The sequence below is a fragment of the Neltuma alba genome, unplaced genomic scaffold, assembly GCF_004799145.2.
Source record: "Neltuma alba isolate B1F8T4 unplaced genomic scaffold, ASM479914v2 tig00006194_pilon, whole genome shotgun sequence".
Lineage (NCBI taxonomy): Eukaryota > Viridiplantae > Streptophyta > Magnoliopsida > Fabales > Fabaceae > Neltuma > Neltuma alba.
Genome location: NW_021634383.1, coordinates 22,624 through 45,737, shown reverse-complemented (window position 1 = coordinate 45,737; position 23,114 = coordinate 22,624). Strand labels below are relative to the sequence as shown.

Sequence of the window (23,114 nt, the reverse complement as noted above, 5' to 3'; positions counted from 1 at the left end):
TGTTTTTAAACCAAAAACTTCAGTTTTGAGTTTGGATCAGCTTTTGAAAAATAAATTCAGAAAAGAATAGATTTTGAGTGTCATAGATTATATGAAAAAGATGATATCGTTTTCATCAGAAAAAGAAAGAGGTGATACTCACAAATTGAAAATGTTTGTATGATTGCAATGAGAATAATTCTTTCATATGAAAATTACTGAAAATGATATAAGCTAATGTGATATTTAAATAAAAATAATAAAAATGATTGTTTTGTATTTTTAAATAATAAAATATATTAAAAATTAACATATTGTTTAAATATTATCATTATTGGTTTCATCTAAAAGACATCCGGTTTATTTTAGCATTGACCAACAATAATAGTAATAGTAATTTTTATTCATTTTAGCGAGAGTTTGACATCCTTCAAAAACACTTAAAAAACATTTTCATGTAAGTTAAGATAAAAATCTTTTCACGCATTACAAAATTACTTTTAAAAAAATAATCCAAATATCCTCAATAAGATAATTTTGAAAGGAAGAGATAAGAATATTTTTAATATAATACTACTTCCAGTCTTTAATATAAGATCCTATTTAATTTTTATTTTGATCTTAAATATAAGACTCCAATCCACTTTATCTCTCATATATATATATTTTTTTTCCATAGTAGCCCTTTTAACAATAATAGTTCTAGTCAATACACTTGATTAGCAAAGATATTTTAGGAAAGACAATACATATTTAGGACAAATAACTAACTCAACTTATTTTCTTGATCTCTTCAAATTAATTAACTGATTCTTATAATTAGGATTGGAGGTAGTATGTCTCGCACTTTACACTCAAAACCATGCTTTTCATCTCCAAAAGTGAAAAAATCTGGCTTCTCTGTTTTTCACTCCCAAATCGTAGCTTTCAATGCATAAGTGGTTTTTTTTTTTGGGGGCGGGGGGTCAGCAATTCGGCTTTCCCTTCTGAAAGCCAAACGGTCGTTTTTGTTTGGGATAACGAATATATAAGTCTTTCGACGAGTTTTTAATTAGGTTTTTATAATTTTTTTTTCTTTTTATCATGTGATTTATGTTCTTGTTGTTTTACTTTATTTTTAATTAAATCTGCATAGCTTTTATTCTTTATTCTATAAATAATAATATTCTATGAATAATAAATTATTATAATAATTTTATGTTAATAGTCTTTTACATTTTTAGTTAAACATATATATTATTTATTTTTTAATTCTAATTTTTATAATTATAAAATTCAAATTATAATCGTAAAATTTTTTAAAATTCGAATATAATTATAAATAATTTATAGTTAAGTACAATTGATTATTCTGATTAATTATTAATTCCTAAATGATTATATTAATTATTTTGTCCAATTATATAATTATTAATTTAAAAATAAAATCAGTTTTAAAGAATAAATTTAATAAATAATTTTTTTAAAACTACAAAGGACCTAATTAAAAAATAAGTAAAACTATAAGGACCTAATAAAATTAAAAAAAAATAGAGAGGCCCAATTAAAAACAAGTAAAAGTAAAAGGATATGATTAAAAAAAAATTTCCAGAGATTTGACTAAAAATCGGATGAAACAATAAAAACCTAGAGATCAATTATCTTTTTTTGTTTTCACCCAAGCTTTTAACCCCAAAACCATCGTCAGTCTGTGTTTTGTGCTGTCTTTGGCTGGTTTTCAACAAATGGCGTTTAACTTTTCCCCAAACATGCACAAGTCTCTAGCTTTTAAAAAAAAGAAGTTATGGAATTGTTTGAGAGGTTTTTAAATCAATGTTAACAAATTTTAAGGCCAAGGATAAAGATGTAAAAATACTCATAAACTTTTATGCAAAGTGTACTTACTACCATAAACTTTTTGAATGTACAAAAATACCCATAAACTCGTAAAAACAGAACAAAAATGAGATAACCTACGTTAATTTTATGAAAACACCCCTTACTCAAAAAAAAAAAGATCAAAATGTAAAAATACTCAAACTTTTAACCAAAATATACCAAACATCGTATGTTTCTTTAATGGGTGCAAAAGTATCCATGAGTCCATGATCGTACAAATAAATTAATTATTTTAGTTTCAACAAAAAAAAAATCAAGTTTTATTATACTATAATGATACTAATAATTTTATGGTTAATATATATGTTTAGTCTTCTAAATTTGCGTCAATTTTTCATTTGTCCAAAGTGTACGTTTAGTCTCTTAATTATAGTATTGTTGGTCTCCTTAATGAAAAATTGTGACTCAGTGAATTTAAACACCAACATAACAAAACATGCTTAAGATTTAATCATTTAATATAATATTTTTATATATTGAAAGATGGGTTGTTAATATTAAAATCAACATCATTAGGTTTTTTTTAAAATATATGAATTAAAGATTAATATTTTAATATTTAATTATGAAGTTACCATTCAAATTCGTTGAATCAACATTTTCTATTAACGAGACCAATAGTGTTACTATTAAGGCATTGAAAATACACTTTATGAACCTTTTTTTTTTTAGTAAAAGAAAAAATACACTTTATGAACTTAAATGATTAAATTAAAACTTGATGCAAATTTAGAAAACCAAATATAGGTATTAACCATAAAATTATGGTTAAGGTACAAATCTGTCTTGAAAATTTTCACTTAGAAACTTTGGGTATCTAGAAACTTTTATAGTAAAATAAAATTTAATAGAATTTTTTTCTGCCAAAACTTAAAGAATTAATTTATCTACATGGTCATAAGTACTTTTACACCTACGGAAAAAAAAAAAACCATTTGGCGCACTTTAGCTAAAAATTTATAGGTACTTTTGCACCTTTACACTTCTTTGATTTGTTTGAGTAAAAAGGTATTTTCATATTTTTCATGAAATTAAAGTGGGCTCGAGTGCAAAAAATAACGGTTGTTAGTAAAGTTTATCGGTTGTGTCATTTTTGCTATGTTTTTACAAGTTTATAAGTACTTTTATACCGAGAAAGCTTATGGTGATGAGTACATTTTGAGTAAAAGTTTATAGGTATTTTTACGCATTTATCCTAAGTTTAAACTAATCATTCTAATCCAATCAAGAAAATAAATTAATCATTTTAAATAAAAACACTGCTTTAATATAGATACTAAGACTGTACACATTTAAACAATGACTGGTAAGAATATCACAAATAAAATGAGAATATGAGTAATCTGCCGTGAAAATTATTATTGGTGTTTGGCGAGGGTCACTGCTCGGGCACAAGGGTAAATTTGTTAAGATTCCACTGCTAATTGTTCTTTTTTTAATTTTTTAAACTAATTTTTGCTTGATTTTCTTTTTGACGTGAAAAATAAATGCAGGTGAAATATAGCCCTACTGGACATAAGCGTAATGCAGATCATAATGTGCCCTCCTAAATTTTAAAGATGAAAATTAAATTAAATAATGTTAAAAGGGCTAAAAATAGAAAACCGATGATTTTTCTAATTAACTATCTCAAAACTAAATATTCCCTTCATGTGGGTGTTTTAAAATACACAGTGAGTCGGACAACAACAATATGTACTGTACCATGTTATGAATTGCCCTGTTATGATACTGTTTTCCAATATTAGGATTGAACGTGGTGGAGTTTGAGTGAGATTTTATTCCATCTAGCCATGAAGCTCACGGGATTTGTCATTTTCTTCTTTTTTTTTAAGAAAAAAATTCATAGGAAGTACGATACGGTGCCACCTAAAAAAATAGGGGACTAAAATGCATATTACAAAGTAAGAATCTATCGCATAGCTTAAGCTTATTCCTGATAATGAATACTACCCTCGGCCTTATAAAGAATGTGATTCAAAATATAAATTTTATTTTTAAATTTGTCTGAGTAAATATTATTATTTTTTTCTATTTTGTCCCCTCTCATTAATATTACCTTTTATGTATTCTCTTTTATTATTTTTTATTTATTACCTCTCCTATTTATTCTCTTAATAAATAAGGACAAATTTAAAAAAAATACATTTCTCATTTATTTATTATAATTTTAATTACTAATTTATTAAATGTGATTCGGTTATTTAAAGTTTATATATAAGAGCCGAGCCAGTATTTTAATCTAATTACTTGTTGCATCTGGCATACTACTTTGGAAGTTTGGATCAAAGATCTGGCATCCTACTGCTACTACACATATCATAAAAAAATATTTTAATCTAATCATAGGGTCAACAAATTTAGGTGAGGCCTTTGGGGAAAAGGGTTTGGGTCGGTTTCCTTTCAAGGATCATGAAGGTCAAAAGAATAACGCTGCCATTTATTTATTTATTGATTCAGGATGTAAAATTTCAATTTTTTTTAATATAAAGTAACTATATTATGAAATAAAATAAAATTTTTAAAATACAAATTCAAGAGCAGAGTCTCGTAAAGGACTCATACAGAATAAGAAAAGATAATTAAAAATAGCAAAGATATACAGTCAAAATGCTCAAGTTAAGAGCAAATATCAGCAGAGCCATTTTACGGAAAAACCTGGAACCAACGCATAAAACTGCAAGTGAAGGACTCTGATAATGATCCTAAAAGCTTCTGAAAAACAAAAGCAAGGAAACCCAAAAATTAAAAAAAAAATGCATTTATTTATACATATACTTCAATTGTAAAGCAAAAGATGGAGTGATCTCAAAGGGCATTTCGCCAAATGAAGAAGAAAATCAAACAGTGCCTATCGTCATTCTATGGTTCCTGCCAATTTACTTGCGGCATTACATGAAGAACCATATATAATTTCTCTCATAAATGAAGTTTTTAATTGTAATTTTAATTAAATTTAATTCTTCTTGCCTTCTTCGCCACCATCCTCCATGTAAGCCTTCTTTCTTCTATCCGCCCTAGCAATGACGCAGCTCATCAGAAAACACGTGGCGTATATGCCGTGAATCTTCCAATTCGTCTTCGGCGGTTGCTTCAGCACCACCCTGTGAAACACCGTCACATAGTAGTGCAACCCGACGGCGAAACCCACGAATGTCTGGGTCAGGCCTACAAATTTCGAACCCGGCCCGCAATCCGTTGAGAAGACTAGGATCAGATACATCAGAAGCAGTAGGAGGTACAATACGTAACCCAGAGTTTGCAGCACCTGGAGGCAGACGTATGTGGACTGCGAAGTAGCGTGTAGAAACTTGAGGGGCTCAAGCGCTGTGATCAGCGAGACGAAACAGAGAATGGAGAAGTAGATGGAGAGATAGACTTGGATGAAGATTAGGAGTCTCTGGAGAGAAAAGTAAGCTTTGATTCGATTGAAAATGAGAGAGACTAAAACCAGAGGGATCAGTAGGAAGGCGCAAGAGAGTACGGGGGCGATGGTGGGTGCGTATTTGTTGCCGACGTAGGGTTTGAACCCTTTCGTGATTTCCTTATTGGCTTTGCTAATGTAAACTCTCGAGGTGCTTGAGATTTTTGTGAGGTCTGGAATTATCGTCTGCTGAAATCTGGTCGGCAGATCTTTCAACTCTGAAACGAAATCATCGTCGTCGTCTTGCTGGATCCAACTCGGCGGCGTTTGTTTCTTGGCTTTCTGTTGTCCGGACTTCTTCTCTGCGTTCTTATTCTTAGTCGGCTTCTCAGATTCGAGCTCTACCTTTTGATCTGCTTTAACCTTGGTTTCCTTGGCGGCGGCGGATTTTGTCGTTTTGTTCTTGGCACCGCCTTCTTTCAGGAGACTCGAGGATTTTTCGCTGGAAATTGAGGTTGATTTGCTGGAGCCTTTTGATGTGGAATTCAGCTTCTTGCTCTTGGTGGTGGAATTCAGCTTCTTCACCGCAGTGTCGGCGAGGATGGTGGGTGTGGTTTTAGACGATGAATCGGAACTGACTTTGGCAAGCTTGGTCTGATTTTTGGCGGACAGGTTGGATTTGATGGTCTTGGTCTGATTCTTGAGAGAAAGACTAGGCTTGATTGGCTTGGTCTTTTTCAGGGCCGGCTCTTCATTTTGTGCCTCCAACATTCTCCTTCCCCCGGCAAACTCTTTGCTCTGAAATTGCGACTCTGAGCAGTCACTGAAACAAACAGAAACAGAGAGAAAAGAAATAACGCAGAACAGAGCCACCCTTCTGCAACCCAAGTACATTGGTGGAGCCATTTGCGACAAAGTCGAGGTAATACTGAATTGAAGATCTATAAATAAAACCTGGGCTGCAATAGGTAGACGATGATGCTACTTAATGATGAAGGAATTGGTGAGTTGTAGTGAAGAGAGAGAGGGATTATAACAAAAGTGAAGCAATGGAATTAAGAGGGGAAGGGAGTGTTAAATGCGAGAGGAAGAACCAATCACATGGCGCATGGAGACAGAGTAGAATCCTCTTAAAACGCGGTTTCTCTCTTTTCTCACTGAGCAATAATGCTGAGATGTGAGGTGTGGAGTGTGAACTTTTTTGTGCAGCGGGCATCCCATTTTATACTAATTATAATAATAATATTCTGACAATTCCTCTCATTTCTACGTAACAGTTTTAATTGCACCTTACACAGTGACTTCGTACAAGTCAATAATTTCTGTCAGTTTGGTATTCCAAACAGAAAAATGCAATGGCATCTGATTTTTTCTTCACAGTCCTGGGCTTGTTGACAAATAATTAAAGGACAAGGACTGCCAACCGACACTGTAATTAGTGGGGTAGATCTACTTCATGTATATGGAAATGGGTATATTAATTATGGTAAATTAGGCTTCAACATTACTCCCTCATCTTTGACTTTTGCTCCTCCCAATGATCCGAGGGCTCTGATTCCGACATTTGGTTATGGGATCATGGATTGGGGCTTTGACCAGTGTTCCCAAAAGATGTCTTTGATAGTTGGATGCAACTATCAGCTTCCCCTAGTTTACTGTTCTTTGAGAGCATAAATTAAAAATCTATTTTTGAGTAGGTCCAAATCCAGTACACGGAAAACCAAGACCAAGAGTAAGTGATTGATTACATTGTTATTTATTTCATGGTATTGATGTTCACACAAGACTGGAATTATAGTAGTCCACAATTTTAGAGGTGGATATTTTATTCAATAGTGCCGTTTTGAGACTTGTTAACTGTGAGCTTTCCTAGGATCACTCACTCAATCCAGATCAAAGGTATATTGTTATGAGATCTTTTAGTGAGTGATCGAATCATTACTTTTGATCACATGCCTAAAAGATAGATTTTTGTGCAAATTGACTCTCTCATCAAGGACAACAGCTACATATTGAAGCCATTTTTTTTTCCAGATAATTCTCCTGCGTGGTATGGAGACTCTCTTTTGGATGATTTTTGCCATGAGCTGCATATAATTGGCTAGTCAAATCCTTTGCTGCTTATTCATGGTCTTTGTTTTTTTTTTTTTTTAAAAGGTGGATATTTTCTTTTGACGGAAGAAGATAAAAAGATAAGGGAAAGGTGTGAAGAAAAGTAATAACGAGTGGAGTGGATAGGGTGATAGGAATTGAGGGGAGGGACTATTAGTCCATCATAGTGAAATCAGATCACAATTTGGTGAGACCCACTAGCAAGGAATGGAAGTGACGCATCTGAATCAGGTGGATCTGATCTTTTGTTGTTTTTAATGAAATACAGTAAAGAGCTACTTCTCAAGACGTGATAGTAACTCACTGCTAGCTTCATAACTCATAGGACCTAGTTTGTTTATTTCTGGCTCACATTCCATATCCATATAAATGGAAATCTTAAACCATTAACGCGAATTTTATTATTTTAATAAATTGTGAGTTTTATATATCAGCAAGTGGCTGAGGTCAAAAAAAAAAAAATCAGCAAGTGGTTTATCAATTCAGAGTCCAATACTAAATATAAAAGACAGTTGGGAAGTCAAGCATTTCACACTGACTCTTCCTCTCTGTTTTTCTTCCCGTTTTCCTTCGCTCTGAGAGTGAGAGGGCACATCCTAAGCATTTCCTCTCCGACTTAAAAGAGATGGCATGACATTTTTTAGGGCAAAAAAAAAAAAAAATCAAGTTGCACGATTTCGTAATTTGTTTATGTTCTTAAAATATAGCCAATGAGGGTTCCAGCTTCCGCGTTGGGAACTGGGAGAGCTATGCATGATCCACCGACTATTTTCTTTTTTCTGTTTTTAACTTGGATAAGCAAAATACTAATAAATGTCGCATGCTTATTAATAAATTAATACACCAACACAATCAGCTAAAGCTCGAATGATAAAATGATTACTTGAATTTCATATGTTCAATGATTTTTTTTTTTGGGGGGGGGGTGCGGTTGAATCCCTTCTTTCTAGAGAACTTGCCTTGTGTATATGAGCATTTGATTCTTAGATTTTCTTGCTTCAATATTCTTAGAACAACTGTCCGCATTCTACGAAACTCTTCTTCTTCCTTGCTCTGATCTGACTCTGATTTAGTAAGCCCATTTGAAAATACCAGAAGAGACAATACCTTTTTATCTATGAAGGGGCAAAAGGGATTGAATCTAAACCATGAAACTTTTTTTTTTTTTTGCATTTTTCCTGTTCCTGTTGCAGAATGAGTCATTTATGAATTGATCTCTTGGTTAACTGGTTCGGAACAACCAATTCGCTTACTTTGTTATTTTTATTCTTTTTAAGTAATTAATTTCTTACGAATCAAAAGAAAGGAAATGCATGTCTATATAGAAACTCCAAGAACTCTCAAAAAGAAGTCACAGGATGGGAAGTCCAGTTCATGGGTATGACTTTGGAAAGCCTTCAGACCATATTTAAAACTGGAGGGTAAACGTAAAAGCACATTTTGGGGGTCATTAAGAATTGATTCTCTGGTGTCAGTGTGCATGTATCTGACCAAAGAGTTGACATTTACTGCTTGCAATATTCAATTCGGTTTACAAACTTAACAAACGCGTTTCATTGGGACTACCTATGGGTTTGACTTGCATTATTGTTCCTTTTCCTGAAATGCAAGGAGCAACCATAGAAAATCAGAAATTATCGCTTATATTCGGCCTTTGAAATGGATTTGGGGTGCCATTATTACGAAAATTTGTAAACATTAATAAAAAATTGTGATTACTACATAATGAAGGAAGAACAAGTAAGACAATGCATATTGACATGAATAGCCAAGAGTCAGAGGCAGAAAACTTTCAGCTTCATTGTATTCGGCCAACTTTAACTTTAAGGGCAGTTTATTTAAAATTAAGAAAAATATGATTTTAGTTACTTAAATATAAGGGAGTTGTCGGGGCCAGAGATGGGCCATATGTTGAAAATAATACGTCCTCCAGTTCTCTTCATAAATAAGCTTTAAATTTAAGAAAGAGTATGATTTATTTTATAAAATTTAATTTGATTTTGTTTTAACATATAATATATTTTTTTCATTTCGTCCTTAATTATTTATTCTCTCTTTTACCATACTTTTTCTTTTTTATTATATTTCTCAACACATTCTCTTTCATCTTTTTCTCATTTATTATAAAGGTATATTTTTTAAAAATCTACTTTTCTAACTTATTCATTACTTTTAATTAATTTTAACTAATAATTTATTATTTGTGAATTAATTATTTGAAGTAAACAATAAAATAAGAGGAAGTACAATCTAAGTTGAACTAGGATTCCTTATATTTTTGGCATGTCATTGAAGTCTCGCTTGATAGGACTAATGACTCCATTTCGTACCTTGTTTGTTTTTTTCATGGGACGGTAAAAGAGATCCACGAGAGACGAAAATAATGAGGGAGGGGGCACCACACCATAAATGATAATAATGGGCGGATAAAAGAGGGAATGACAACCATATCACACTGTGCCTTGTCTTTTTCTTGCCTTTTTGACACTGCAGAGTGCAGATCATCCAATTCCAGCAGCCTCTGCCTCTTCACGGGATGTGTTTTTTGTTTCCGCATGGGACAACGGACTTCAGATAAACTCGGAGGAACAAAACATAATTGAGAGTACCCTGCGATGAGATTAAAATAAAATAATGAGTTTTTTTTTATAAAAAAAATTTTCTATCACACTACTCATTTTTCCGAAGAAAAAGAACATTGGGGTGAGAGAGGCTCGAACTCTCGACCTCAGGATCACTCAACAAGCTATGAGACCTACGCGCTAGCCAACTGCGCCACCACCCCTTGGTGCTATCCCCTTCTTCCCAATAGTCAAGTATAGTCTACCTGAAGGGAAACGCGAATTCCAATTCATTGCCAATACAAAATTGTTCTAATTACAGGGGTGACAGCATGAAATGAAAAATGCGATATGACCATCGATGTGAGTGGTGGAACAGATGAAACATCCATTTAGACTGCCTCACCTAATTGGTCTAAATGAAGCTCCAAATTTCTATTCCGCTAGATTAGCGAATGTCAGCTGTCGAGATAACAAATACTTCTCATCACTATCATCCATTTCAGGTCTCTGTTCAGTGTCACCATTCACCCCATTTGATTCAGAAATATGAATCTTACGCCATTCCTCTGCTACTCCCTTTTCTTCATCATCATCATCTTCTTCTTCGAGCCTCAGCATTTCTGATTCAACCAAAGCAACCATTCTGGCTCGCTCTCTGTCCCTCGGGTACGTACAGTAAAGGAAGGAGTAGATAAAGCAGCAAACTGCCATGGGAATACCAATTGCAGTATACAGAGCTTTCGCCAGCGAAGCAGCATTTTCCCTGTCTGTCTCAACCTCGACAGAGTCCGAGGTTCCTTTCGGGATTGGTCTGAAACCATACACATGCTGAGCCAAAATCCCAACAATAAACGGAGCAAAAGACACCAACACAGACTCGAACGATCGATCCAAAGCATAAATACACGTCCGGGACTTCTCAGGCACTATTTCTGCAAATATGGGACTGTTCACAGTGTTATGTCAACAAATCAAACCAAACACCTCTCTCTCTCTATCTGTGGAACAGAAATATACTTACTTGTTAGTTGCAGAACCATTCCAAGATATAGACAATCCCATGATGAACAGGACGAGGCCATGCAAGAAGGCGGTGGAAGGATCATCAGGCAAACCCAGCAACAAAATCGCAGCCAAAGGAATGGCCGAACCAGAGCTTATTTGAGACAGCATTATTCTTCCAGAGTTTGGTAATCGTTGTGATAAGATATCCCCCATTTTGCCTCCAAACAGAGCCCCAAGAGAACCAGCGAGCACAAACAGAGTCCAAAGCAAAGCAGTTTTCACATGGGAGAAGCCAATGAGTTCCAACCAGAGAGTCGCAAATGACAAGGCTGACCAAGGGAAGGAACCTGAAATCCCCTGAGCAACAATTATCTGAAACGACGGAATCCCGATAACTGCCTTTGCTTCTTTGATCATATCTTTCATTTCAGAACAAAACGATTTTGCAGGACCTTCATGTTTGAAATGGCCCTTGGGAAAGCGAGGATCGTTGGCGAAGAGGTAAACGAGGATACCAACAAGGACACTGATGAATGCAACTAAATGAAAAGAGATTCTCCAACCAGGTATGCCTGCGAATGAAGTTGAAGCTATGAGAACAGAACAGAGACCTCCAATGATGCTTCCCATGTTTCCGGTTAGTGCGAGCCACCCAAAGGCCATGCCTCGATTGCTATCATCTGTTGAGTCGGCAACCAGAGACTGAATTGCCGGAGTAACAATGGCCAGCCCAATGCCGTTTAAACCTCTCGAAATTGCCACCTTTTAGTGAATATTATGAAGCAAGTGTCAGCTCAGAAAAATTAATTCCCAGTGATGAGATCATCGTTTCTGTCTAAGAAAAATTTAATTTCGACTCCCTGAATGAAATTGTCATCTCATTACAACAAGGCTGCTGTGGAATTTTGGGGCGGAAGTAGCACAAAACATCCCATGTTATCTTTTTCATTATACAAAACATCCCACGTTAAGTGAAAAGAAAGCTGACAATTTCCCTTCTTTTTTTTTCCAGCCTGTACTGATTTATATTTTACTACCTCCAATCGTAAATATAGAAATTAGATAATTGATTTTTAGGTATTAAGAAAATTAGTTAACTTGATTATTTGTCATAAATAAATGTTAGTTTCTCTAAATACCTCCATTAACAGTATCTCATAATCTCTTTTTTCATATATAATCAATAGAGTTAGTTTAAAAAGATTATGAATTTAAGAAATAAAGTAAGTTAAACTTTTATGTTTAAGATCACAGCAAAAACCCTTCTTATATTTATAAGAAGAGGGTTTAAAAATGATTTGAGTAAATAGTTATGTTTATTTATTTATGGGAAAATCCCTTATAAAAATCCTGAATATATTAAATTTCAATTCAAGCACCTAACATTTTAAAGTGATAGAGAAGAAAGTGAGGCCTAGATTGACATTTGAAAATATTATAAAATCACCCATATATCCTTCTATGACATAAAAAAAAAGTTATGAAATTTGTCATTTCTTGTTTAATACTTGTTGTTGACAATTCAACACTTACCATTTCTAATTCATAACTTATTAATTGACTAACTAACTAAAATAAGGAAGAAAAAAGAAATGTTACGAAACTTATAATTTTCAGTTCAATACTTATTATATAATAGAGGAACAAAAAAATCACAAAACTTATCATTTACAATATAATAGAGGACAAAAAAAATCATAAAACTTATCATTTACAATTCAATACTTGTCATTGTCAATTCAACACTTTTCTTTTTCAATTCTTTTTTTTTAGCACTACTTTTCTTTTTCAATTCTAATAATGTCATTTATGTCACAGAAGGGCATATGGGTAGTTTCACAATATTTTTAAAATGCTAGTTTAGGCCTCATTTCCTTTCCTCTCATTTTCAAGTATTAGGTGCTGAATTGGGATTTCATATATTTGAGATTATTTATAAGGGATTTTCTCTCTATTTATATAGTTAGTATTTGTCAATTGTCATGAATGATTTTGCCATGGATCTTACAATTAAGAGCCTGTTTTATCATATAGCTGATAATATGTGGCAATTTGTTCCCGCTTGATTTTGTAATTAGTACCAGGTGAGCGATCAAATGAAATGTGACAAAAAGAGAAAAAATGGTAAATGTTTTTCATTTATACATTAAATCAATGAAATGAAATGAACATATAACACCGCATTTAACAAGAACAAGACACCGGCCATTCTAGACGGCATGATGGATTAGGTTGATGACCTTTGCCTTAAAAAACTATTTATTCTGGCTCTACATATCATGATTAAATTATTCAATTGCCAGTTTTTCTGAGATCCATACTACGATCGTCAATCAGAAAAGCTCAAAAGGAAATGGCTTAGTGGAGAAATCCCTCTGATTTTCGGTAATACGTTACATTCCTTATTGAACCAAACTTACTATTTTGAGCATTTTTTAAAAACTTCGACAATAAAAAGAATTTAATAATTTTCTTCGCCCCCAAAATTCCGTCCGGTCAAACTCCGGCTGTTTTCACCGGAGACAAGATCTGCTCGAAGCAATAATATCAGAGAGAATATTTGAGATTCACCAAGAAGCAGATCACACAGCAGCATTATCAAACATCATTGGAACACACAAAGATTCAGAAACATACGAATGATTTGATTATGCCACGCCGGTCAAAACCAAAGGAAGAAGAACACGAAAGGGAGTATACATAGATATGTACCTGTAAGAAGGTGGAGGAGACGGCGACGAGGAAGGTGGCGGCGGCCCAAAGAAAAGCACCGAGAGCGATGACGTGAGCACGATTGTAACGCATAGAGAGGTAAGCGGCGAGAGGATAACAGAGAGATTGAACGATGGATCGGAAGAGAGTGAGGGACCCTAAACCTGTAGGGTCGGTGTGTAGGGCAGCCCCAACTTCCTTATAAACACCGGGCAATAACGACTCATCCGCCCTCTCCATGATACCTGCGAGATTCACTAACGCTAAGGTCACTGCTTCTGATTTCATCTTCCAATGTTTCATTAATGGCGGTCCCTCCTCAACTCTGTGTCTTCGATCCCACAACAGAGGAAGCGGCGGGTGAAGGCTATAGAACAGAAGAGACAGAGGGGGAAGGAGGTATCAGGGAGAGAGACAGAGAGTTTTAAGTTTGACTTGTATGGCAGTGTTTTGTTTGAAGTTGAGGGAATCGTTGATCGAGGGGCACGTGTACGCTGAGGATTGATTGGGCAGTGGATAAACTTGTTTGACGGGAAATAACGAAATACTGGGATGGAAAGGCAGAGGAAGAAGGGAAATCTGTTGGCCAATCAGAGGGTGCTGCCATAGCTTGGGGATTTGCCGGGTCCTACTGATTTATATAAATGGAGTCCGTTCTGGAATTAGCAATAAAGTAGCTTCAATAGGTTTTAAAGACCATCTGCCCTATCACCTTTTTTTTTTTTTTGGGGGGGGGGGGGGGGGAGGTACATTTATAATTAGGGAGAATCACACTTCACAAGAAATGTAATTACAAAAAAAATTTAGACTGATGCTAAATTTTGACATAAAAACGACAATAAGTACACGATGCTCATTAATTATTGGAATATTTTTATGGCTAATTTTTCTTATAGTTATTCATCTGCTCATACATATGTGTGTTTGAGTTTAAAAGGCTCTGTAAAAATTATTGTCATGGTATCATCTGTATCAATAGGAAGCTTATGAAGGAATTCTTTTGAAAAAATATAACAGTGGCAGGTCCTAGCTTCACTCTAAATGTGTCAGGGCATTTTTATTCTGGATTCATTAGTCTATTCAACTAAACTTTGGGACCAACCCCATGCTGGGCTTTCATTGTGTTGGAAGACGATTCATATCTTCTAGTTCGAGAAGCCCCTCACTGTCATTCGGCTGGAAATTCTCGCACTTATTTGTGATTTCTCTTTTGTTAGTGTTAATATTATTTCTTTTTTTTTTTTTAATTTTAGTTCTTTCTCTGTTGGTTTGCTTCATATATATAATCTTTAAACTTGTTTCATTTAATTTAAATCATTTTGTCCTCGGTTTGAAGGGGAAAAAAAAGAATCTAATGTCTTTAGATTTTATGAATTGTTTTTTCCCTTTCAATTTGGGTTTTGACATTTTTTTAAAGTCGACAAATAAATATAAAAAATGCTTAATTCAGAATAATTTGACCTAAACTTTGCAAGATTTTCAACTCAACATTTCGTGACTTCTGACATAGATTCCAAAATTTCCAGATTAATTGGTGTCATTTCCTCCTTCCCAATTTTTTTTCCAGATATATTTGTCCAGAGAAGGAAGAAGCTTTCCGAGCCTTTTTTTTCTGATTTTCCTTGTTACCCATTACTTTTCACTTTTCAATCTCTTCATGTTTATATTTTTATGCACTGGGCTCTCAGTGTCTTCATTTTCCCATCTTTATTGTTTTATTGATCCTCGATTCATTTGTCTTCATTTAAATTCAATATACGGGGTTTTGGATTTATATTTTAAAATTAACAAGTTGACAAATTATATATTTGTTAAATTTGTCTTGTAGGGGAAGAAAACCCTACTAAACCTTGGGGTTGCTATAAATTTTGCCACAATTCCAATGCTAAGCTGCCATTCAAACCATTAAATAAATTTACAAGTTGGTGGTGCTTCCTCTTAACTCAAGGTATAATTTATTTAGTCCAATATTAATTTGCAGTTGTCTCTGTAATACAATCTGCGCGCCTTTATGTAATAGGATCATTAAGGAAAAATTAGTTATAGATGTTATGTAATAAAATTAGATGCAAAATAGGCCTCTTAAATTTTATTTAATTCTAACAGATTCAAAGGAATTCATGTTGGATTTACAAGTCAAACTTTTATATTTATAGGTGCAATTGTATTATTCACAAGCCAAGTTTATAAATTAATTTTCATAGGATCTATTATTATTAAGCGAAATTTGAATAAAATATTAGTCTTTTTTTGCTTGGGATTTGTGTAATTTTCCAGTCATTAATAATATTATGAACCATTTACATCACATGTCTATTTTTAAGAAACTGAGGAGCAAAAATCGTTATAATTAATTATTGTAAGTCCATCTTAATTTTTTTCATCAATCAAATTTTTAAAGAGAAAATAGGGTTAAAAATTGAGGTATTAGTTAATCTAACCTACCCACGGAGTCATGTCAAAAAGAGTTGCAGCTTTGCTTCACTTTTATCATTATACTCCTATCACTTTTTATGCTCTAAATATCTTATATATTCATTTTTTGTACTAGGTACAAATATCTCTATATTGAAGGTAATTCTATTCGAGGTACTGTCGGATATTAAATTTGAGCACTTTTCCTAATAAAGATTCAAATATTGATTTGTTACATTATGAAAGACTAGCTCCTTCTACTAAACCCAACATTACATATTCACTCTTGTAAATAGTGTAAAGGAATTATATCAAAATAGTGTTTTGTTTTGTAGCCAGAAAAAATTGATTAGCCCAATTTCAGTCCGATGATATTCCCCGGCCCACAACTATTGCCTCGCAATTATCTTTCCACAACACCAATTGATTACAGCGCAAAAAAAGAACTTTTTTTTTTATATAGGTATAGATATCCCTTTATTAGAGACAATATGTAACATCTTAATTTTTTTTATTCATAGGATTTAAATATTTAGAAAAAATAATTATTTTATGATAAATATAATTCTGCCTTATAATTAAGTGAGTAGAGTTTTACCTAAAATATGATTTATAAAAAATTAAAAAGATTATAAGATGATATTAATATTAGGTTAAAAAAAAGAAAGAGAGAGAGAGAGAATTAGAATTAGAATGATTTATAAGGAAAAAAAAGGGGTAAAAATGTAAGAGTGGGCCTTGGGCCCATTAGGGTAGTTTACCCAAATATGTCTGTGTGTATTCCCCTCGCCTCCCGCTTCAGTCTTTTCTTTCTTCTCCTTCGGCCAAAACAAATTTTTAGTCTATAGTTCAACTTTATAGATATTTTTGATAAACAAAATAAATTTTTTTTAATTAAACTCTCTTCATAAAAGTTGTTCTACTCATTTAAATCTATCCAATGATAATAATTTTATGCTACTTAGAGAAAATTTTTGGATTTAAGATTCAGACAAAGTATGGATTTTTGTTGATTAATGATCATAGTATTGCAGAACTATTTTAATAGATCATTTTTATTGGTTTAGTTTTATTTATAGGGTAACTGGATATTTTTAAAAATAATCATCTTAGCTTAAGAGCTCCTTATTTGATAGAAATCTAATATTGATACTTTGAAAAATCTAAACAAATTATTTATTTATATATATTTGAGGTACTATGAATTTTTTGGCCGTTTAATTTGAAGGTTTAAATTTGAAATGAGATTTTAGAACTTAAAATATAATAATTTCAGATTTTATATTTTTAAAAAATTTCTTTTATTAAAGTAAATAATTTGGAGGATGTAAATGAGTAATATAATTATTAGAAAATTATAAGTTAGTGCTCAAATATTTAATTTTGGGCTTTGAGAGTTTTGAAAATTTAGAAACCTCAACAAATACATATAAGCGTAGTTAACTAATTAAATAAATTTTATTAATATGTGATTATATTAATTGTGTAGACTAGTTATCAGTTTGAGTATGAGGTTGATCTTGTGATAATCTTTTTCATCACCTCGAAGAGATGTAACCACTTTCCACTTGTTATATTTGCCGTTTGTGAGTATTTTTGCTATTTTGATCAATGATATGTTATTTGAAATTTAATGGTATATATTATATCTCCTGAGCTTTGAAAATTGTCTTGTGAGATATTTTAGAATTGTGATTGAGAAGTTTGAAAGAAATATTTAACATACGATTTATATCTCGTAGATTATGTTGAGAAAAGATTGACACATTTTTGGTTATATTGTAATTAATTGGCTGTTATTTGGATTTTGAGTTGTGGCCTATTCTATCACGTGGTAAGGCCACTATTGGTGCATATTAGTTGGTTTCCTTTGCCCCCCATAGTGAGGAATAGGCCCTTGTGGCTCCTTATTTGTCCTCTGGAATGAGAGATAGGCCCATATGTCTGACTAATCCCCCATAGTGAGAGATAGACTGATATGGCTTATGTGTTACCTCCATAATGAGGGTTTGTATGATTGAGATTATCCTTACATACATTTTATCTCTATTTCTTGAGATTTGATAATTGTCTCACCTAACACCTCACGAGCATATGTTAGTAGGTATGACAAGTTGGAAAGTTAGTTATTGAGACTTTTGTCTCGCCCCATGATTTCTAATATTTTCTGATGATAGTTCTGGTATTAGTCCATCAGAAAAGACTTCAGAGGCTTAGCATACTGTTATAGCTTATATAACCTCCCTCCTTTTATTTTATGTGGTGATTTATCATATATTGCCATGTAAGGCTCATTCACTCTGATTTTGTGAACTAATACCTTTGATTTACTAATTACTGGGAGTGCTATTAGACGGCCGGAGGCCTCTAAAACTAGCATGTGACACTCTTTCATAAATGTTATCTTTTGGTTAATAGAGCTTCCTAACTTGTTTTGAAAGGATTTATAAGTTGTATGTTCGAAAGTATGAGACTTCATTGGGTCAATGGCCATATATTATTTTTGGGTTTTGAAAGTCCAAGGCCCAAGTTAATAATTGATATTGCTTGTGATATAAGTTTATTATTTTTAACCATGATAGTAGTTTTTATAATTTTAAGGTTTCCTCTTTTCTATCATAGTTAATCTTTCAGCTAAATTATTTGATTTAATTTAATTTGATTTTGGAAGAACGGTCATTACATAATCTTATTCAAGGTACTGTCAAGTATTAAATATGGACACTTCTTTCAGCAGTGATTTCGAATATTGATTCGTTACATTATAAGAAATTAGTTCCTTTTGCTAGACCCAACTCCCGTTGGTTAAGAAAAAAACAGTTGATTGTAACTACTCTCTCTGTTTCATGTTATATGCAGCATGATTGTCAAGATTTACTCCTATTTGTTTGCCATATAGGGCTTCCTCTTTATATTTCAACTTAGAGGACCTCCCGCTAAATGTTAAGAGTAATTAATGTGATTATACAAGAAGACATCTTGCAAGTATCTTTATAAATATTTCTGAAACATTTTCATTATAGGACCACTGTAATTAATTAATACCAGTCAACCTCCAAAATATTTAAAAATTTCAGTCAACCCCCTTAAATCAAAATGAAATTAAAATTTAAAAGTAAAAATATAATAAGACACATCTTTTTTATTTTTTTAAAAAGTAAATATTAATGTCCTTGGAGGTCCTGTTATCGGCACTCAGGTGGGCGACACCGAAGGTCGAAGCTTCGATGGTCACCATTGGAGCTCAGGTGGCTAGAGGGTTTTTTTTAAAAAAATAAGGTGAATGAGCAAATAAAATTTGAAGATTTACAATAAAAATTCTCCAGCCATTGGAGCTTTGTTGGCACCCACCAAACCTCTGACCTCTAGCGTTGTCCACTTCCAACCTCCGATAGCCGAAGCTCCGAAGACAATTAATATTTATTTTTTGAAAAAATATAAAGGAAATGTATTACTGTCATTTTATCTTTAAATTTTAATTTCATTTTGGTCCAAGGGGGTTGAGTGAAATTTTAAAATGTGTTTGAGGGTTGACTGATATTAATTAACTACGATAGTCCTAAAATAAATTTTCCCATTTGAGGGTTGACTGTAGGGCTGTTCACGGGACGGATCGGGACCGGGACAGGCTCGTCCCGGTTCCGTCCCGGTGAACAGTAACGGGACAGATTTTCTGTCCCGTGTCCCGGTCCGTCCCGGGGTTGTCCCGGTCCCAGTCGGGACGGGACGGATCCGGGACGGGACCGGGACGTCCCGGACATTTTTTTTAATTTTTTTTTAATTTTTTTAATTTTTTTAAAATTTTTTTAAAATTTTTTTTAATAAAATCTGAATTTTTTAATTATATTTTTTTGAGCTTAAACCTTATAAAAAACATCTTTTTATTTTTTTTTATTTGTTTGGGCACTCTTAAACAAAAGCTCAAAATATTACATATAATAATCATTAAAAACTCTAAACAAAAGCTTTTAACACAATAAAAACTTGCTAAAAATTCTAATAATCAATAATCTCAAATCATTAACAAATATAAAAACTCTAAATAAATATATCTATAGTTCCATACAATAGTATCAAATCTTAAAAAAACATGAAAAAAATGATATTATATAAATAGAATAAAAAATTTAAAAAAAAAAGGACCGGGACGGGACCGGGACGGGACGACCCCGTCCCGTGTCCCGTCCCGTCCTGGTCCCTTTTTTGTCCCGTCCCGGTTTGTCCCGTCCCGAAAAATTTCGGGACGGATCCGTCCCGTCCCAATAAGACCGGGACCGGAACGGGCCGACCGGGACGGGCCGGCCTTGAACACCCCTAGTTGACTGATATTAATTAACTACAATAGTCCTAAAATAAAATTTTCCCAATATTTCTGGCCAAAAAAGTATTTTTATAAATATTTCTCCAGTTATACCTTATAATAAGGCTTCTCATGATTGTTAGCAAGTCTTTAAAGATATCATTTGGGGAAAAAAAATTCTAAAAGGATTTTTCTCACAAGTCAGCACAATTTGCTCGCATGAATCTCATTGCTGCTTGGCCGAAATATCTTTGAAAATCCTTATAATTAAACACCCGAGGCAAAATTATTGATTTTGATATAAAATCGGATAATCACAATTTTTATAGTACAACAATTTTGTTTTTGTCTTCACGATGATTTATTCAGGGAAAGGACCTCTTCACCTTCCTTCACTATTTTCATTGGCTTCTCATTCTCATCTTAATCATTAAGATTGCAATTTAAACAGTTCAGATATCATATACAAAATATTTTTTATTATTGTTTTAAACTATCATTGCTAAAATTTAGCAGTTTAATTCTGTTTATTTTTTTAAAAATTAACATTTTATTCATAATTTTATAAAATATGAAATCGGTATAAATGAGATGTAAAGTGGAGAAAAATGGAGAGAAGAAAAGTAAAGAGATCTCGATTTACTCATACCGCAATACTGCCAATGATTAATGTGAGCAACACGGGCCTTCGTGGAAGCCCGTTACATGAGCCTTCTTAGAAGCCCATATCAAACCATATGTGGATTAGGTCACTGATAGCTCTGAAAAGAACAATTTATACCAAATGAGGACCTGTTTATAATTTAAATTTTAAAATTGATAATTTAAACATTACAAATTAAATATTATGGCAAAAAAATATTACAAATTAAAAATCCTTATTTTGTATTAATTTTCTTATATGTTCTTTTATTATCATTCATCCTCATATCAAAATGCGGATTGTTTGCTTTGAAATGGTTGTAAAAATCCTTATTTTCATTCGAAAAAATAAAATTAATTTGTATTATATTTTGAGTCTTTCAGGTGAAATATCACAGAGCATTTTTAGTTATAAATTGGATGGCGAAAATGTAACACGTATATGTAAATATAACTTTTATTCATAATTTTTATTTATATTTAAATGATTTCTTGCGCATGCCATAATTAAAATGAAATATTAATATCTAAATATATTTTATTGTCCTATAATCTATAAGAATATAATTTATTGAATTCGAGGGGGAAAAATACTTTTATGTCTTTCTCTTGCTTCACGTAAGGGTGAGGATAGCATGACCACAGCAAGCCGGGGCTACCTGTGAGATTTTGTTTTTTGGTTGGGTACTGAGATTAATTTATTTTGTGCTGTTCAAATAGAATATGTAGGGCCTGAAATACTCTTCCGATCTTTAATATAACACCCAATTATTGAGTTAGTTTTGGTCCTAAATATAAGACCCATTTATCATATTTATCAATTTTCTCTAAATTACTCCTATAGATACTCCCTCAACCATAATCAATTAGAAGAGGGAGATGAGATATTAAGAAAAATGATTATGGTGTTTTAGGAAAAACGCATCACATTTCTTATAATTAACTAACTTACGTAACTTCTTTAATCTGATCAAATTAGTTAAGTGGGTCTTATATTAAAGATTGGATGCGTATTTTTTTTTAATTGATTTTGCCATTTGCTAAACATGCTTCAAGAGGGAAATAAAATTTAATAAAAATAGAGAGAAATAAAGTAAAATAAATAACCAACTACCAAGACATAGATGAGATATAAATCCTGGATATGATCACAATTGCTTATGCTACGCGTTTTTTTGCCCAATATATTAATGTGTAAATACAACTCGTCCGTACATAATTATAAAGGCCATTTTTTTATTTACAAATATAAAAAGATATACTTAGTCAGCTGATGCCTAAAATATTTTTAATTTCACCTTCAATTAAATACCATAATTTGCATAAATTCAAATATATATATTTTTTTTGGGGGAAAGCGAGCCTTTAATAATTTATCATATATGGGAATGTGTGAAAACATGTTTTAGTTACTAGAACTTTGAAAATAGTCTTATAATTATGGGCACCAACTATTCCAAAATTGACCTATGGTTAGAGGTAAAGAAGACACAATCAAATTTTAAATTCTTGTGTATTGCATGACATTTAATTTGAGATTGAAAGCTATAGCGTTGATAACTCTGCTGAACAATATTTCTTTTAGATCGCAGTGGCGAGGCTAAATAATTGTATAAATTATCTTAAAATATATTTTACATTCCACGAGACAACTCTTATCATATATTATCTCAGGTCTTAATTATAAGAGCTAATTGACTAGTTTGAAGAGATTAAAAAAATAAATTAATTTAATTATTTATAATAATAAGTATTGTTTTTTCTTAAATATCATTGCTAATTAAGTGTTTTTGCTAAAACTATCATTATTAGAAGAGCTACCTAAAAATATATATATAAATATGAGAAACAAAATGAATTCGGATCTTATATTTAAGATCAAAATAAAAATCAAATAATATTTTATATTAAAGACTAGAGACAGTACAAAACAAATGTTATATATTTTACTTTATATTTTACGGTATAAAACAACTCTCATGTACCAAATCTGCTTGTCCATTACTAATCCAAACGGTGTGTGGCTTTAATGTGAAAAGATGGGCTAAAGTGATGGATTATTGAAGGAGGCGTTGTGGAGGAAGTAGAAGCGGGACAAAGGGAAGTGAGGTCGGATCAAAGGCCACGTCAGCAGGGGATGAAG

The 23,114-nt window shown here is 32.6% G+C and overlaps 2 protein-coding genes and 1 non-coding gene across 3 annotated transcripts; all 3 read right to left on the bottom strand.

The window, feature by feature from the left end:
- Window positions 1-4,623: 4,623 nt before the first annotated feature.
- LOC114749845 (uncharacterized) lies at window positions 4,624-6,584 on the bottom strand. Its single transcript, XM_028938389.1, has one exon. The coding sequence runs from the start codon at window positions 6,125-6,127 to the stop codon at window positions 4,814-4,816; it is 1,314 nt and encodes a 437-aa protein (XP_028794222.1). The 5' UTR covers window positions 6,128-6,584; the 3' UTR covers window positions 4,624-4,813.
- A 3,376-nt stretch (window positions 6,585-9,960) lies between these two features.
- LOC114749844 (uncharacterized MFS-type transporter YwfA-like) lies at window positions 9,961-14,010 on the bottom strand. Its single transcript, XM_028938388.1, has 3 exons — window positions 13,615-14,010; window positions 10,919-11,664; window positions 9,961-10,843 (listed from the first exon to the last, which is right to left on the bottom strand). The coding sequence occupies exons 1-3, from the start codon at window positions 13,915-13,917 to the stop codon at window positions 10,330-10,332; spliced, it is 1,563 nt and encodes a 520-aa protein (XP_028794221.1). The 5' UTR covers window positions 13,918-14,010; the 3' UTR covers window positions 9,961-10,329.
- Window positions 10,033-10,118, bottom strand: TRNAM-CAU (transfer RNA methionine (anticodon CAU)). Its single transcript is given in 2 exon segments — window positions 10,033-10,068; window positions 10,081-10,118. It is a non-coding gene; the product is annotated as a tRNA-Met (tRNA).
- Window positions 14,011-23,114: the final 9,104 nt, after the last annotated feature.

Coding starts and splice junctions, on each gene's coding strand:
- LOC114749845 (XM_028938389.1), bottom strand. CDS start 6,127: ATGGCTCCACCAATGTACTTGGGTTGCAGAAGGGTGGCTCTGTTCTGC.
- LOC114749844 (XM_028938388.1), bottom strand. CDS start 13,917: ATGAAACATTGGAAGATGAAATCAGAAGCAGTGACCTTAGCGTTAGTG. Junction 11,665..13,614: donor TCTCCTCCACCTTCTTACAG/GTACATATCTAT, acceptor ATTCACTAAAAG/GTGGCAATTTCGAGAGGTTT. Junction 10,844..10,918: donor AATGGTTCTGCAACTAACAA/GTAAGTATATTT, acceptor CACTGTGAACAG/TCCCATATTTGCAGAAATAG.